The following is an 18,468-nucleotide window of genomic DNA, read 5'->3' on the forward strand; positions in this document are numbered from 1 at the left end:
TTAAAAGCGATAGCACCGGCGTACAGTGCCGTAACCAGACCTCCAAAGTAGGCGGGGGGTTGTATCGAGCCCCCCCCCCCCCCCCTACTTTGGAGGTCTGGTTACGACAGAGTTTTGAAGTGGCTGGAAAACCTCATGAGATTAAAAGTATTCAGGAATACTGCTTAGATAGACTCCGCTAACTGCAGGAACTTTTGTGATCCTCCAAATTCAGTATATGTATTATTTTCTCTCCTGGAATTTCTTCTTCTTTTGTCTTTTTTTTTTTTTTTGCGGGGGGTGGGGATCGCCCAACTGCCACCCACCATTAGATCCGCCCATGTTGACAAATAAATTTATGAATGCGGGACAGATTGAGGGATGTATTAAAGATATGAATAATCACAGGATGACTTTAGCCTTTATGAATTCTCGAAATTCTGAATGAATCAAGCGTGTTGCCATTAACTTTCTGAGGGACTACACACTGCCACGAATGATACTTTGTACTAGATTTATATTTTGCAAAAATATTTCTCTACTTGTTTCGTTATTTGTATTTCGGTTGATGAAGGGCAAGGGCTTCACACATGGTGTTCCAAAAAGCGAAATCCACGATACACTGGCACCCCTATCCTGCCGCATCAAGCAACCCCTGGAAACTTGTGTGCCACTTGTGTGCTTGTGTGCCAAGGACTCTTGGCACACTGAAAGTAAATCATTACCGCTTTGAAACCTTGTTCATGCACGTTTCGGCTCGTGAATTTATCGGATGAATGCGCTTGGTTTTTCTTTTCTTTCTCTCCTCTCTCTCTCTCTCTTTCTTCCGCGGGATGTTGGGCTCGCCGTTTTCCGCAGTTGTTGACAGCGTTCCTGATGAGTTTAGAGAGCGGATTTTTAGACAAGCAAGAATCGTTCTACACTCTTAAAAATGATCTTCACCGCATAGCACGCTCCTAGCCAACCATCATCTCAAATGATATCGTTATCTGCCCTGATTTGTTGAAAACGGGAGGCGTACGCCTTTTTTGTGACAATTATGTAAGTGTCACAAAAAAGACGTACGCCTCCCGTTTTCGACAAATCAGGGCAGATAACGATATCATTTGAGATGATGGTTGGCTAGGAGCGTGCTATGCGGTGTAGTTCATTTTTAAGAGTGTAGGCCAACCAACCTTCAGGATCGTGTCATATTTTATCTTCAGATTGGAAGGAAAGTTGATAGACTGCATAAAAAGGTGCGCGCCCCCTTTCTCAGCTTATCGGTAGACAGAGCGATATCACCCGCGATGTTGATTGATTGGCATGGCATACCCCGTGGTGGTTGGCTATGAGCGTGCTATGTGATGAAGTTCTGTTTTAACAGTACGTATAAGAGGAGGCAAGCAAGATGGCGTATACGATTGAACGGTAACATATCCTTGAGTCTGAGGAGCAAGTGGGGATGGGCGTACCGAGAGGGGGGGGGGTGCCCCCTCCCCTCGAGCTTCCAGGAGGCATAATTTTTCTCAGATGTCATAATAATCCTCTCAACACCAGCAAAGTCCGCAAACCTCTCATGCATGCCTCGTCCCCCTCCCCCTCGGAAAACCTATGGAAACGCCCATGCCCACGACCCGTACCCGGCTTGCACGCTCTTGCCCTGAATGCAATATATCTCTTTTGGAATCGGCAGAAATAAACCGCTCTCCACATTGTGGCCAGCCGTCGGTAACCTTACCTTCTTCCAGTGCAAGGGGGTGTGTGACATCGCAACATGAGCTCCCATGTGTTTTTATGCCCTTTGGCAAAATATTGCGTAATCTCGCCAAATTTATAAGGGGGTGTCTCTTGGGGGGAGTACTGGGTCTGGATAAATCACTGTCTCCTTCTTTCCAATGGCCTGCTCTTCCCCACCTCAGCATATGTAACTCTAACTCCTTCGTTTTATGTCTATTTTTTCCCCTCTCCAACACAGGGAGCCAGCTAGGGTGTTGAAAATAAACGTTCATTTCATTGCTCGTTTGAGTCTCGTCCCGCCGTGTGTGTGTCTTTTCTGTTGCTCTTTACACGCAAGGAATATGTTGCCTAAGTCACCAGCTTGTTTGCCTCCTAATCCTGTGTGTTCAACGTTCCATGATGTAGCCAATAACGAAAAACCCGAGATCTATTGAACAAAAAGGGACGCACACGTACACAACTTTGTTCCCTGTCTCTGTTTTTATCTAAGTGATAAAAAGATAAAAGCACTAAAACTGATGTTTATAAACGCACAAGCTTTCTTTCTTGCAGTAGTCTGCATTTCGTCACGTACAAAAATGATAAAGAGCTGACATCTCTATAGAAGAAGTCACGAAGTGAAGTGAAGTGGTCACGTGAAAACAGAGATGCGGGAATAACAAAAAAGAAAAAGAAGCAGAAGAAAGTGAGAAAAAAACGGGACAGGGAGAAAAAGCACGTACGCTCTGGAACGGGAAACGAAACCAGAAGTTCCCCAGTGGAAGTGTGGAAGATATACATATATAAACATGTTAATTAATATAGGCCAGATGGCGCAAGCTACCGCCCGTTCCAAAGGGAAACGCCACATCGGCTACATCTATCCATTCACGTCGCATGTTTTGGTTTTAGTTTCCGACTTCTGTTGTTTGCTTCCAGTGTCTACCATGAGTATCGGTTTCTTGGGTGCCGGGCGCATTGCGCAGGCCCTGGCTAAGGGTTTCATTGCAGCTGGTACGTATAGAATTCAGGGCAGATTTTTCCCTTGTGCTTGGGCGTTGTTTTGACTGACGACTCACCTAGTTCCGAAATATATGTCTGTGAAGACCTGTTGCTACGTGGTTTTCCATTCACTTTTTTATGTAAATGATATGCACGTGAACAGGACGTTGTCGTCAAAACACGTGCGACATGATGCTGAATACTAGGTACTAGCAGACGACACTCTAGATCAAACTCCCACTGCTTTTTCTTACCTGCTGTATTTTATTTATTGGGAAATCAATATGCAATCTGCCTCTACTTGTATACGTAAAATCAACGAGTGTCATGCTGGTTGCTCAGCCTTTTTCTGCTTCTTCTTTCGCTTTGATTTCTTTTTTTAATTATTATTATTATTATTATTATTATTATTATTATTATTATTATTATTATTATTATTATTATTATTATTATTATTATTATTGTTTTTTGAGAAGCTCGAGCAGAGATTAGGATCGTGACTCCAGGTTCAAGTGAGGACGAGAGGATTTTCAGGGGTGCGAAACGCTTTACGTTCTACCACTGATTCCCCACTTTCGCGAATTTTACCCAGTGATTTGTCCAGAATCAAAGCACGGGAAAGGGGAGGCTTCAAAAAAATGGGTGGGGTAATTATTACAGTCGGCTACCCACATGCGTCTAAAGCTGATAACAAGCCCTCCCCCATAGGGATAGGAGGGTCGTCGCCTAACATTTGGGGGGCGGGTGTAGGAAGCGTCCTGGGTAAATCACTATATTTTTACCCTCTCCTTCGTTATAGACTCATCCACCGTTTCTCTGTAAAATTAATTCAGGAATTATCGCTTCGGGGAAATGATACTTCGTGTTCAGCAGTTGTCTCTGAGCGCGAACTGGTTATTGCGTTATCAGAGAAAGTCACGCGCGCATTTTTGACATCCGATCTCCCACAAGATCCCTGCGCTTTATCTTCGGGGCTTCATGCGCATGACAATCGGTGAATCTCTGGAGTCGAGATAGCTATTCACGCTGGTATTGAGCACATATAACAATGGCATCATTGAGAAGTGGGCAGAAGCAGCAGTTGCTGTAATATGCAATAATTGTTGCATCATTGCAATCAGCAATTTCATAACGAGAAACTTCTTGTTTGCCAACATATATGGGCAAACGTTGATGGAAAGTAATACCATCGTCATCATGGAAGCGATAAAAACGGAATTTTGATCACGTTTGGTTTCGTTTGGAAATGGTTTCCAACAATCCAAATTACAACTTTACGTTTCTTGTATTATGAGAACACGTCTAAATCATGCTGAGAAAATTTTATATGCGCAAAGTGATGTGTGAATTTGCCTAACGAAAAGTGATTGAAACCGTTTCTGAGACTTATGTTTGCGTGCGTCCTTTTTATTTATTTTCCCCTATCCTCGGGTTTCTGTTATGGATACCGAACCCGTACTCCATACGATAGCCAGCCGTGTAGGCATCGGTATCAGGTGTCGCCATTTTTGTTGAGCCATCCAACGCAGCCAACAAACAAAGCCAACAGAAAACGATGAGGCACGTGGCAGATTTTGCTGTTCAGGCTGTCGGTAAGGTACTCAACGACCGGAAAAGACCCCTGAAAGAACGATTTAGAGCATTGTTCACCCTGAGAAATTTGGGAGGAAGCTGTGCCATTGAGTGCATCTCAAAATGCTTCGACGATCCATCTGCCCTGCTGAAACACGAGCTCGCCTATTGTCTGGGACAGATGAAAGATACTTCCGCTATTCCAACTCTCATCAGCGTCCTGAAAGACGTCAACCAAGAACCTATCGTACGCCATGAAGCCGCTGAAGCCTTGGGGGCGATCGGAATGCCACTCGGCGTCTTGGAGGAGTTCACGGCCGACAAGGAAAGCGTTGTTGCGGAGACCTGCCAACTGGCACTTAAGAGAATAGCCTGGCTTGAAAGCCCAGAAAGCAAAGAAGCGAAATTTCAAGACAGTCCTTACAGCTCTATTGATCCAGCCCCGCCACTATTGGAAGATCGACCTATCCAAGAATTAAAGATAATGTTACTGGACAGTACGAAGTCTCTCTTCGAAAGATACCGTGCCATGTTCACTCTGCGGGACAGCGGTTCAACTGACGCCGTGCTTGCGTTGTCCCAGGGACTCAAGTGTCCAAGTAGCGCCCTGTTCAGACACGAAGTAGCTTACGTGTTGGGCCAGATTCAGGAAGAAGCAGCAACGCCCTATTTAAAACAAGTGCTGGCAGATAGTTCGGAACTGGGCATGGTAAGACATGAATGTGCAGAAGCACTGGGCGCGATTGCTTCACAAGAGTGTATGGACATCTTGAAGCAGTTTGAAAATGACCCAGAAGCATTGGTTCGTGAAAGTTGCGAAGTGGCGTTGGACATGTGTGAATATGAAAATAGTGACGAGTTGCAGTATGCAAATACTTTATTACAGGTGCAGCCAGAAGCACTCATATAAACCCGTCTTGTAGAAATGTTATACACACTCATAATACAACAACAACATTTCTCCAAATGCCTTTTCTCAGCTCTTTCATGTTGGCATCAACACACTTTCCTTGCTGCAGATTTTACTGCTGAAAGGAGCAACAATGTATTGTGCTTCAGCTGTGTTCTATAATGCATGTCACTTTCTGTTGTTTATGGGACATTTAGAGTGTCTGCAGTAGACCGTGACACCAAATTAAAAGCGTTTTGTTACAAAAACAATGTTGTCTACATTTAGACAAACTGTCTGAGTGGAAATTATTACTGGGTGGCCTGATTATTACTACTAGTGTCCCTGAGGATATTGAAACAAATAAATATATTTGTTTGCACACCCTCAGGGCCACTGCGAACATGTTCTTCCTTTGCATTGTCGCTACAGAAGAGAACCACTGTCTGCTCTATGGCATTGTACAATTGCGGAATATGTCTGATGGCTCACATGTTGCAGAACTTATGCTCTGTGGCGGTGCATTTTGTTTCTATGCCATCAAGCTATATACTTTTCATGCCGTTATCGTTATCGGATGCCAATAAGAAAAATTATTTCTTCGTCCATTTAATTAACAATCAGAGTGTCTCTTTTTAACGCAAGATGTCTTTGATCGACCAACTGCTTTGTGAAGGCAGACATAGAGCTGAAGTGAAAATTATTTGGCCTTAAGTAACCATCAGAAGTTCCCAAATAGGTGTATGTGACAGTTCTAGGATTATTGCGAGCTGTCCTGAAAGACACTTGCTGGAACAAATTCAGGTAAGAGAGCCTTTCATTCTTGATAAGTCCTGAGAAACACCTTTCTTTTTTAGAGTCTGGGTTGTAGGACATCGTATGAGAATGGTGATGTGTTACGGGAGGCGCAGACTGTATTCATCGCAGTTAAACCACCTGTGATGCCGGAAGTGCTCGCTAGCATATCGTCATTTGTACAGGAGCGTCATCTTATGGTGTCCTTAGCAATGGGCGTCAGGATCCGCGACATGGAATCGGCAAGCGTATTTTTACTCTCACTGTCTCGTTCAATAATTTGCAGTTCTTATTGCACCGTAAAATGAACTGAATGAATTGCTTTTGGTGTGTCAACCAGCAATACTGTGATTCCAGGATGATTCCAGGATTCCATACTGTGTTTCCTGGAAATGTCAGCATCAGAGCATTGAACCAATCCGGAACCAAAAACCGTAATTTTTAGCTGGAACTGACCGGAACTGAGCCGTAATTACTAGCGCCATCTTGGAACTGAACTGGAACTGAACCGATCAAAAAACTTTGGTTACCGGTTCGGTCCAGGTTGGTGTGTGGTGGGGTGGGCGATGCGGGGACTCGGGCGGTCTGCCTGCCTAGATTGGCGGTATGTTGCTTGGGGAAGGAATGAGAGAGGGTCCTGTTGGCCGAAAAAGAGAAATAGATGCATAAAAAACGTGACTAAGAGATCTTTTATCGTTTTTAGTGGCTACCGATAATTTTGTAGCATATTAGAACCTCGTACCGGTTCCGAACCAGTTCACAGTCTCTGAACCGGTTAATCGCACCGATATATGTGAACTCCGGGGCTGAACCGGAACCAAACCTTTTTGGCCGAACCCGAAACAAACAGAGGAACATTTTGGTTCAACGTTCTGGTCAGCATGGATTTTGATAATCTTGAGGAAGAAACACGCTTTAGAGTGCGGTCACCCACTTAGCAAAACGGTTCAAGGGACCTTTTTCACATATGCATCGTATCCTAGTGGCTCTCCAGCGAACCACGCTTGGAGCGCGTCAAAACAAATCCGCGAGGGTAGCACAAAGGACCAAAACCGGTCCGGAGTGGAACCGACGAGCTCGCGCCGTTCATGCGGTCTCCCCACTGGTCCCCACTTCTGTCGTCCCCATACTGTGCCATCTAGTGAAGAAAGACATAACCCTCTCCAGAACCTCAAGGTCATGTGCATAAGCCGTTGTGAAAGAGGTCCGTTGTGCGTGGTTTCATGGATCCGAGTAATCCACATTAGAGCACTGCACGGGCCGTATTTTTAGGCCTAAACGACCCGGCCCGAGCCCAGCCTTCCTTTGATTTACCGGCCGGGACCCGGCCCGACGGTGCGTACCTAGCCCAGGCCCGGCCCAAACCCGAAGGATTCCAAGTTACTCGGCCCAAGCCCGAGAAATATATGGGCTGCCCGGCCCACTGTTTCGGGCTGTAAAATTTGACCGTGGCTAACTAAGAGCGGGGTGACACAGCCTTGAGTCCGACCTAGTCCTGGCAATGTACGAACCTGGCCCGGGCCCATAATGGTCAAACCCAAGCTCAGCCCAGGCCCACAAAAGAAAGCTTTACCCAGCTCGGGTTTTCGGGTAAGCCCGAGCCCGTGCAGTGCTCTAATCCGCGTAAAATTTTGTGTACCTGAAAGGGTTTTGTGTAGTCCATGTTGTACTCTCCGATTGATGCAAATACATAGAGTGTCTCTATACGTAAAACGCTTTTCCAATTCTTATCCAGTTATCTTTAAATGTGTAAAATGAATTATTTCATCACGTGCATTGTTTCCAGGCACTTCCTCAAAAATGTCGGGTGATCAGAGTGATGCCCAACACCCCATGCTTGGTACAAGAAGGTGCCTCCGTATTTGCACGCGGTACTTCCGCTACCGCTGAAGATGGCCAGCTGGTTCGTAGTCTCCTCAGCAGCGTCGGAATCTGTGAAGAGGCAGAAGATGAAGAAATGTTAGATGCTGTTACCGGTCTAAGTGGTAGTGGACCAGGATATGTGAGTCATGACCATTGCAAAGTCCCTCTCATGTGATCCCTGTAGCTTATAAATATCTTTGTGCAATATTCAGGTCCCGACTGTAAACCACGTTTTACATCCCCTGCAAAATGACGGCCAACATTAAAAGGTCCTTGAAGGACCCTCAAATTTTTGTTTCAAAATTGAGTGGGAACCATGTTGCACATGTTTCTGAAAGAAAAGAAAAAGATACTGCTACAGTGAGATTCTTGTGGCATTATTCCCGTTCAAGAGCGATTTGTTGTTCCCGTCACTGTTTCTGACAGGCATGCTGTCTCCTTCACCTAAAATGATCTTAAATGTTGATTCGTTGTTAGTACAGAGAATGTCAATATCATTGAGCATGCTGACCATTCTTTATAACCTTTTGAAGTTTTAAGGCATCCTGTTACAGGTGTTCATGATGATTGAAGCATTAGCGGATGGAGCCGTTCAGCAGGGAATGCCCAGAGATATGTCGTACCGGCTAGCAGCTCAAACATTACTGGTAATACACAGTGACTGACCAGGGTTACCTCATCAATTTCTAGGTTGTGGCAGGATGACGTGCGTGTGGTATGCTAGTGCAGTGTTTCCCAAAGTGTGGTCCGCGGACCCCTGGGGGTCCGCGAGAGTGTTCGTGGGGGTCCGCGACCGTCTCTCACATTTCAGTGAGGATTTTCGTCCCCACAAACACGCGCTCGTACATGCTGCCCGATTTCCAAGCACCCAGAACTTCCAAACTTGCTACAAGCATGCTTCAACGGCTAGCTTCTAATTTCTGATAGAAAAGTCCTGCAATGCACGTTTGTCCGCGTCATACACATGCAAACAAGAAGAAGGATCCAGTCCGGAATCGTTTCTGAAGCTGTATCGAAAGCACGCAGCAGTTGACGAGGTTGCTGGTTATGCACTGGCTGTGACGGTGTGTGTGTGTGTGTGTGTGTGGGGTCCGTGATTTGGTTCTCATCACTTCCGGGGGTCCGTCACCGCCAAAAGTTTGGGAAACACTGTGCTAGTGCACCTTCAAGCAATCATTTGTCATTAAAACATGCTGCCCTTGAAAGCATCAAACTTTTTTTTGCATGTGCTAAGTTGGGTAACGTGCTAAAATTGATATACAGTGAACATGACCCTCGTTAATATGGCCCTCGTTAATATGACCCCCAATAATCTGACATACTCGCTTTATGACTGTTTTTCTTGGGAACTGTTTCACAGCCATGTAAATCCACCTCGTTAGTATGACAATCTGCTTATCGGACTATGACCAACATTTTTTTCACAAGTAGGGTCAGACACGGGTATTATCTTGTGGTTATTATGACTGCGTCACGTGACCTGCAGAGTAGGCACAGAGAGAGGCTACCACATGCCTCACTCAGAGGGTTCCAAGTGCTAAAGTAGGATGCCAAGGTTTCTGGATGACTCGTGATGTTGTTGACCTCTGAATTACTCGTAGCGGTTTCAGACCACCAAAGCACCGTAGTGCATAAAATGGTAGTGACCACAGGACTCGGTTACACTGTCGGGACAGTTGCCGCTGTTGTGCATGTCAGAATTGCTGGAACGAAGCGGTCTCCGCGATCAGCGGAGGGTGCGTTTCTCATTAGTATGGCAATTCACTCTATGATCAAAATCTGCGGGAACGGTGGTGGTCATATTAACGAGGGTACTTTAGTTTACGCAGAAGCAGAGGCTGTAAAAAATACTAATCCACTTATTTAATCTTACTGACGCAATTGGTGCCGCACCAAATTTTAAACAACAGCGATTCCCACTTCGTAGTTGTCTCCTGCCATGACATCTAGATAGTATGTACAGTTTGAGAACTGTATGTGGTGAGCTTATTTCTGGTTTTACTTTGCAGTAGCACAAATATTGTACTGTGTATATACATTTTGACTGGATTTCATTGCTCCAGGGCATACGCCCCATTAAGTACGGCACTGCCTCTAAAGTATTTCTTTCCCCCATTTGGTTGCTAGACACACTAGTAATGGCAGACCTGCCTTTGCTTGAGCAAACTTGTGCTAGTTGATCCTAGTCACTGCTTTGCACTCACTGCTAACTGCCGGTCACATATGCTAGAGCACTGCACGGGCAAGGGCTTACCCGAAAGCCCAAGCCCGGCCTGGCCCGTGTTTGACTTGATGGGCCCATGCCGGGCCCGTGCATTGCTGGTCCTAGATTGGGTTCAAGCCTGTGTTACCCCTCTGCTAGTTAGCCGCAGTCAACTTTTACAGCCCGCTTCACTGGGCTGGGCTGGGCCGGGTGGCATAGAAATTTCTCGGGCTCGGGCCAGGAAATCTAGAAATTGGTCGGGCTTGGGCTGGGCCTGGGCAAGGTATTTTTTTATTTTTTTTATTTTATTTCGTTCTACACAAAATATGTCACAACTGGAGACCATAGACATGGTATAGACATGGTTGGTATGAAGCCGTTGAGCCGGACCCGGGTGGGTAAATCAAAGGAAGGTCGGGGCGGGCCTGGGCCCAAGAAATTGGCCCGTGCAGTGCTCTAATTTATGCCATAGTGACCATTGCATAAAATCGGAAGTAAATCTACGCACCAGCAAACGCTTGTGATGGTTAAACCAGGTATGTACTACGTGTCATACAGACACAGCTGGGCCACTGAATTGTTGTGATCTAGGCCATGCACTTATCCGAGGAAATGAGCGGGAAACTCTCAATTCGCTCAGCAAGTCTGTACTGACCACTGTGCGATGTCGATATCCAATGAATGGTAGAACGTATGGTAGCAAGTAAACACAAAGTTTTCAGTCGGCAGCATCAATAGCGATGCCAAGAACAGCTAGCAAAAGCTAACTATATAAAAACTCTCGGGAATCGGGTTAAAGGAGCGCTGAGGTGACACCCTTTTTTTTTGTTTGTTTTTTGGCGCACAGTGATCGCCAACAAATAACGTGAGTTCCTGCAAAAAAACAATGAGTGTAGGTGACCTACAGGGCGAGCGCGAGGGCTCTATTCCGTGCACCTTTGACAAATCATTTTCCTCATAAGAGCACATTGCAGAACGAGAGGACGCCGTGAAGTACGCTACTCCCCTCACGTGATGAGTGACGTAGACCGGCACACCCAGGTGCTGATCCAGGATCTTTCTTTCAGATGGGGGGGGGGGGGGGGGGGGGGGGGGGTCCAGCCTTGTCCAGCATGGTACATACATAATCTACATCAATTAAACATATGTAGACAGAAATTGAGGTGGGGGTCAGGCCATCCTGACCCCCCGCTCTAGATCCGTCCCTGGGCACAGGCCACGGAGCCCTCAATACATCACATGAGAATCGTGTCGGCCATCCGTTTCTGCCTTCTCAGTCTGTGTTTTGTAAATTTGATTGCACAGCTACAAGGCATCGCAGAGTGAAAATAGTTTGCATGGTGACTCCTGGTGGACAGCTTTACAGATGAAGCAGGATTTCGAGCGACGTTAAATTTTACCTCATTGGTCCTTTAAACCTGGAAATGGCTAATTTGGATTGGGAGGTAAAATCGGCCCTATTTATAGAATGCTCGTTTTACATCATTGCACACTTATTTTTTTCGCTAACGCTCGCTGGTATTTTGGTACACCATATGGAAAGCCACAAAATTTCCTTCAATTCATTTTCATCACTGACGAATGGAGATGGTCTAACATGGGAGCAGCAAAGATGGAAACAAAACCATGGCTAAAATTTTGCAGAACAGAACTAACAGGAAAATAATGATGCTACGTTCTGCAGAAAGTACAATGTCAAGTTCTTTTTAGAGACTGAACTATAGAAATGTAGAGAGAAACTGATGTTCTGAGGCTGGAACAACATATAGAAGGGACAGATACAAACAGCGCCTCAAATTGCCTAAGAAATCAACGAATGTGTAGAAATGTGTTTCAGCAAAATAGCATTCAAAACGTTCCTTGTTCGACAAACTTGAATGAATTTGAAAAGTGCTGCTGGACTTGTGCAGGGTGCCGCAAAGATGGTACTGGAGACAAAGCGTCACCCGGGTTCTCTGAAGGATGACGTCTGCTCCCCTGGTGGTTCAACTATTGAAGGAGTTTATCAACTGGAGAAGTTAGGACTCAGGGCTGCTCTCATAGAGGCAGTTGCAGCGGGTACAGCAAAATCTCGCTCAAAGTAATACTTGAAATGCTGTCAATTTATACTACATGTTGCTCAATTTGCTGCAAGAATGATTCCCTTTTTGGAAGAAAAATATCGAGGCCCAACTCTACATCGCTTATGGAGGTGGGTTTCACTGCTAGATCAAGAAAGGCCTATATATGAGGGTGATCACAGTATCTGAGTTACAATTGCAGATATCCCATTATAAAGTACACCCATATATTGTCAGATGTATCGAATAGTGTGTTTCTTATTTGCGTATGAATGATTGAAGATTTTTTTTCTAAATATTGTACAACATGCATCTCAGTGGTAAATTATATATTTGTCGACCCACCAAGCAACCTATGACATCAGCACCGCCAGGATTTTATCCGGGAAGGTGCGGGGGGGGGGGGGGGGGGGGAGGCAGAATGTTTGGCGTGGCGATGCATCAACTGCACCTGCAACTACATTATCTCCTGGAAGGATTAGTTTCTGGAAGTCGGCGGGAAGAGGGGGGGGGGGAGGTGACGGCGCCCATGGGCAGATTGCATTGCATTCAATAGGAACACTACTGCGCCTGCAGCTGGTATGTAGATTGTCAGTGATTGTCGTTAAGTATCTAAAAAATACCCTAAAAGAGGATACAAGTTGATGAAAAGTAACTATAAGGTAGACAAGAAAGTTTTTATGGTTAAGCGGACATACTTTGAGATATAAAATGTCAAATTTTGTTATGCAAATGAACCGAAACTAGAACTACGCGCTTTTCGAGCGCAGCAACAATGCAGCCTTCACTCTGTCTGGGTCGGAGAGCGGTCTCAGCTTAGCGCCTCCTCCCATCGACTCCATCGCTCCAAAGCACGTGCCCTCACGGGATTGGCTATTGCTCTTTCTGCGCTCAAGTACTGCGTAGTTCTGGTTTAGGCTCATTTGCATAGCAAAATTTGACAATTTATATCTCGAACTACGTTTGCTTCTCGGGGTGTTTAATAAGGACGATGGATTTGAACAATGACTGGCTCCAATTCTGCTATCCCACATTTCCCAGAAAACATCTAATTAGTAAGTTAGTTAATAAATTTTAGCTAATTAGTCGTCCAGCAGTTGCATACGCTGTCCTACAGGATGTCTGCATGGCTGTATAACCCACCTGCTAAAATGGCATCTATTTTGCTCTTCTAGTGTTTTTTAAATAAAAATTCCGTAATGAATAAAAAAAAACACCCTGTATATATGAGCGTACCTTCGGGGAACGGAAGAAATGTCCCCTGATGAACATCTACTTTTGGTCTGCGTAGACTTGTTGCGACATGCCCGGTTGCAATATGTCCGGTCTTGACGTCATTGGACTCAAAACAAATAAATTACCTAACCACTTATTATGGGTAGAAATCCAGCGAACCGGTAGAATGTAGGAAGGGAGTTGCCTCAGGACAGAAGCCGCCGATATTTCGAAATATCGGCGGCTTCTGTCCTGAGGCAACTCCCTTCCTAACCACTTATTAAGTCTTTTTACCTGGAAGTATGTGGGTCACTTTTCACTGAAAACAGTCTATTATGTGCGCCATAAGGCCAAACAATTTCACACAGGGAACCATGAAGAAGATCGAGAGACACAGACACAGAAGGATGACACACACAAGTTGAGAACTGAGAACTTGCGTGTGTCGTCTTCTGTGTCTACGTCTCTCGGTCTTCATGGATCTACACCAGCTAACCTGCACCCTTTCCCTTGTTTCAAGGGAAGACACTAATCAATTGTCACCTTTGTTGATACATAGGAATGTAGATTGCTGCACATGATAGGAACATGCACAGGTGGCTGGGATATTCTTATTTAGTTTCCTGAAGAAATACATCCTGCGTGAGGTCACACTGACCTGCATGCTATCAGAATGTGGGGATTTCGCGACTGTAGATTTTAAGCGTTATGATACAGCTACTTTGAGAGAGAACGACGTCATTCGGAATCGCTAAGGAGCGTGTTATGCGATCAAGTGCTTTTTTAAATTGTGCGCGAGTCGACGTGCGGGGTCGGAAAATAAAATGCAGCGGACAAAAGTAACAAAATTGGCATGCAATAAAATGTATTTAAACGTGTCTAGCAGAGTCACGCGTTGTGCCTCAGGGGTTCTTGACTGTAATGGCCGATTAATTGCAAGGCGCAATGGAGTGCACCCAACTGACCACCCACAGTAACCTCCCCTATGCAAAGAAAGGCTATGTAAGAATAGTTATTTTAAAACCAAATTGAATTGGAATAAATTAAGCAACTCGTTAAATAACTGCACCGGATACATACACAGCATATGTGGGACATAAACATATATAGCATGTATGCGCGAGATACGCATATAGATCAGAATATGAAGTAGCGCTCACTTTGTTATACCCTCCCTGGCCTTACGTGTGCAGCTCCAGGACTATTCAAATATATTGCGTTTGGAAGAAACATGAATTAGATTCGGAATTCAAACATTGGATTCCATATTTGAATCGGAAATCGAACGGGATATACGATTACTCACTCCAGTTTTCAAAAAATAAAAAAATTTCAATATTCATACTGGTCTAGTAAAAAGTCAACGTCCAAAGTGAACAAGTCCATGCGTACCAAAAGTGGATGTTCCTCAGGGGACATCTTTTCCAGGGTACAATTCTTCTGGGAATATTTTTTCTGTGGACATTTCTTCCGGGGACAATTTTTGCTGGACCCAGTACCTTCCTGGCCCACATATTTTCATGTAATTTTTGTCAGACGCGCCTCATACCTGATCTTACTCTTAGCCTCTCATCTTTTGTGATCTCACTTTATGTGATCTACAGGACTTGACTCCCCTCTTCGTATACGCCTCTCATCCCTCAAAGGAGGACAATGCCATATCCCCTATGACCCCCTCGTTCTTTGTATTTCTATGTGCTACGGTCCAGTTATCGGTTAAGAGGTGAAACTTCCTACCTAAGATGTAATGTCTGAACCTTTGTGTGATTGACCAATGGACAGTGATACATTCCCAAATGTTGATGTGGAGGTTCCTTTCATTTGTTGGTAAGCGTCCGACCGGCGTACTCGATGACGACTTCACGACTACCTTGAAGTTGAGACAGTACCGTGCCAAGTAAGTGTCACTGGCTACCGTCATTGAGGCGTCTTCAAGGAAATGTCCTAGAAGTGGTGCTTCAGTGAGGGCTCTACGTATACGTAGTTTGGAAAGCCTGTTCAAAAGAAGGGTCCCAGGGTACTGTGCGCAGAATGAGCTGTGGCGTTGTTGTGGAGCAAAAGCACTTCCTTGGCAGCATCCTGCAGCCTCGTCAGGAGTTCTCGGTGGTATGCTCCTGTGATGGTTTGCCCCTTACGAGCATAATCTGTTAGCACCACATCATGATACCAGCTCGCGTGGCTCAGTGGTTAGCACGCTGGTCACGTCACGTCGAGGCTGGAAGGTCCCCGGGTTCGAATCCCGGCTGTGCTGTCTGGGGTTTTCCTCAGATGCTGTCAGACATATGTTGGCACAGCTCCCTTAGGAGTCGGCCCAAGACACAGATCTCCCCAGAGCATTAGTCGTGACGTTGCCCACCTCTGTGAGGCTGACAATGGCGAGCTCTTTCACCACCACCACTACCACACCATGGCAGTCCCAAAAAACACTCAGTGTCAGCTTGCCCGATGATGGTTGGGTCTTCACCTTTTCCGGCGGTGGTGATTCCACATGTTTCTACTGCTTGCTTTGCTCGTTTGTCTCACGGTTATAGTGATGTGTGATGCACCCAGCCATTTTAGCACTTCTCATTGGTGATCATGAGTGAAACTTTTACTTGCAAACTGTCTAACGACTCTCGGTTTAAGTGTAGAGTACTACTCGTGAGCACGCAGTCTGCTCGGTTTTCTGCGTGCTATAGTGACTGCAAATTATGAGCGAAAATCAGGCCTTGCACAGAGAAGGCCCTGTGCCAAGCTTGCCAGTAGCGACGGTTGATCGCCTTCTCCCACCGAATGTTTCTGGAATGCTGTTATGTAATGCAGGGATTGCAAGCTGTGCTGATGTTGCCACTCTCAGTTGCTTGAAGTGCAACAGACAGCTTGTGAAATGTCTTGTCCAGTACGGTAAGAAGGGGCACCATACCGTGTAGATATTAGGAGTCTTCGATTGGGCTGCACTTTCTGAACTGGTGCAAGTAGTGCAACGGCGAAGATGTAGCCCTAGCACTACACTTTCTCATTCCATTCGAGAAAGTGCCGCAGGAGTGCAGCACGACTGCAGGAAAACGTTGCACCTCCTCATACCTCCATGCAGCGTTTTGTGCAACTCATTATGCAAGTTTGTTTGTATGTCTTGCAAAAAGGGGGGGGATATATTTATTAGACGAAAAGGAAAAAAAAAAAACGGGGGAAAGGTCAGCCAAATGGGATGTCGGCTTGCTATTCCTGCAAAAGGGGCTCAGCCCCTGTCAAGGCAGGATCACAAAATATAGTCACGAAAACAGTGAAACAACAACAATCTCAAAAACCACACACATCACATCACATCAAAGACTATGCAAGTGAGCAATGGAAAGAGCATACTACATTCAGAGAATTTCTACTCCCCCCCCCCCCCCCCCCCCCTGACTCAGACCTTTTTTTATAGCCCAGATTCCTAGGCAAATGCCTAGTTTTTTTCGTCTGATCCTAATAGTACTTTTCAATACAGGAGCACGAATTGGGTGCTGGGGAACCTCCTGTATCGTTTTGATAGTGCCTATTCCGACGTTTGTCCTATTTTGGTGTAGGTGCCTAAAACTCCAAAAACATAGAAAAATGCCTATAATGGCCCTTAAGAAGTGGCAACACTCCGTTCTGCAGGCGAAATTGACATCGGTCACCTCGCACGAGATTTTGAAACCATCGATATCACTTAATAAAAGCGATTATCTAAGAGGTACTGGAATGTAAGCTGGGAATTGAAAATCACATTTCATAACGGTTTTATCGAAATTTAGAACTCTCAGCGAAATTGCGTGCTCACATCCAAAAAGGGCTTTTTGGTTTCCGTGTTTCCTTTTTTTTGCAACTAATTTGTCACACGGTAAAATGCTGGGGAGGGGATGTGATGTGCGAAGGTAGGTACAATCTCTGCAGTTTGGCAACCTTTCGGGATGCTGCCCCCCTTTCCTGCAGTCAGTGCCAGCAAGGCACACGAGCGAAAATGACGTCCCGTCTATTGTGAGGACACTTGATCACCCATAATTGTGTGTATACCCTGTTGCGAGCCTTGTCGTAATGCTGAAAACGAAATCTAGAAGCAGGATCTTACAGAAATTAAAATTAAGAAATTTGCGACTAAAGCTTTCGATGCTCGAAGCCAGTATGCTGGCCGCGACAAGCCCTTCTGAACTGTCGTGGAATGGTGGCAATGGCTAGAAGCATTGTGACTGTAGTAGGATGGATAATGTTTTGCATTTTGTGCAGCAAAAAGGATTAACGAAACAGCCGCAACTCCCATTTACGGTACTGTTCTGGCGGATGGTACCGATTGATTCATCCTGTTTTTGCACTTTCAGTACCGCAGATGAAAAAAAAAAAAACACGAAAATTTGTTGTGCCTATCATAGGTGCCGACTGCGAAGGAACCCCTGGAAGGAACCCCCCCCCCCCCCCCGGAACTTCCCCGGGGTGGAGGGGGCAGGCCCCCTCCGGGAAGTCCACCCAGCTGACACACAAGATGAAAGTTTCAAGGGATATCCTAAGAATCGCATGTTTCCCGACCTCTGTGCATGAAAGGGGGGGGGGGGGAGGAACGTTGTGCCCCGGCCCCCTCCGGCAGGTTGAAAACTAACTCTCCGCCTATGGTGCCTATAATGCCCTTTTTAGTGCCCAAATCGGGATTTTTAGGGCCTTTTATAGGCGCCTGAAACATGTTTTTTTCATGCCTAAAAATCCGGGCTCTACTTATGGTACCCGGAGTTATTGCGCAAGAGTTAGCTGTAGACCGACACCCTCCACCGGGGGCACTGTGCAGTGGCGCCCGGGTCCAATTTGGTCGTCTTGCCCCCTCCCTGAAAAATTGCCAGGCGGCGCCCCTGGGCGGGACAGACAAATTTCCCACTTGTCCCCCGGAGGCGAAAAGTAGACGACGGCCCTGCTGCCACCGAACTGCAAATGTTCTCGGCCGGGCTAGGGCCTACAACCTTGCTTAAGGTCAGTGGGCGGACACGCTACCAAGTGTCCCACCAATGCCGTAGATGTGACGGCAGACGGCGACGTGACGTTGAAAATGCGCGCGCCCAAGAGAAGGGAGAGAGAAGAGAGGACAAAGAAGGGCGAGGAGAAGTTGGAGAGTCACGTGGGGTAGGCAAATAGCCGGCAAAAATAGAAGAAATCTTCTAAGAAGATAGGAAGACTCGTCGTTCCCCGGTTTCGCCCTGCCGTGACGG

General features: G+C 45.9%; 2 protein-coding genes across 2 annotated transcripts; both read left to right on the top strand.

Moving 5' to 3' along the window:
• The first annotated feature begins 2,561 nt into the window (after positions 1-2,561).
• On the top strand, positions 2,562-12,299 carry LOC135394217 (pyrroline-5-carboxylate reductase 2-like). The gene is made up of 6 exons (XM_064624830.1): positions 2,562-2,691; positions 5,880-5,944; positions 5,998-6,177; positions 7,722-7,937; positions 8,353-8,445; positions 11,912-12,299. Exons 1-6 carry the CDS (start codon positions 2,625-2,627, stop codon positions 12,083-12,085), a joined length of 795 nt encoding a protein of 264 aa, XP_064480900.1. The 5' UTR covers positions 2,562-2,624; the 3' UTR covers positions 12,086-12,299.
• On the top strand, positions 3,311-5,412 carry LOC135394218 (deoxyhypusine hydroxylase-like). The gene has a single exon (XM_064624831.1). The coding sequence runs from the start codon at positions 4,235-4,237 to the stop codon at positions 5,159-5,161; it is 927 nt and encodes a 308-aa protein (XP_064480901.1). The 5' UTR covers positions 3,311-4,234; the 3' UTR covers positions 5,162-5,412.
• Positions 12,300-18,468: the final 6,169 nt, after the last annotated feature.

The sequence above is a fragment of the Ornithodoros turicata genome, chromosome 5, assembly GCF_037126465.1.
Source record: "Ornithodoros turicata isolate Travis chromosome 5, ASM3712646v1, whole genome shotgun sequence".
In the NCBI taxonomy this organism is placed as follows: Eukaryota; Metazoa; Arthropoda; class Arachnida; order Ixodida; family Argasidae; genus Ornithodoros; species Ornithodoros turicata.

Coding starts and splice junctions, on each gene's coding strand:
- LOC135394217 (XM_064624830.1), top strand. CDS start 2,625: ATGAGTATCGGTTTCTTGGGTGCCGGGCGCATTGCGCAGGCCCTGGCT. Junction 7,938..8,352: donor GTGGTAGTGGACCAGGATAT/GTGAGTCATGAC, acceptor ATCCTGTTACAG/GTGTTCATGATGATTGAAGC. Junction 8,446..11,911: donor TAGCAGCTCAAACATTACTG/GTAATACACAGT, acceptor GGACTTGTGCAG/GGTGCCGCAAAGATGGTACT.
- LOC135394218 (XM_064624831.1), top strand. CDS start 4,235: ATGAGGCACGTGGCAGATTTTGCTGTTCAGGCTGTCGGTAAGGTACTC.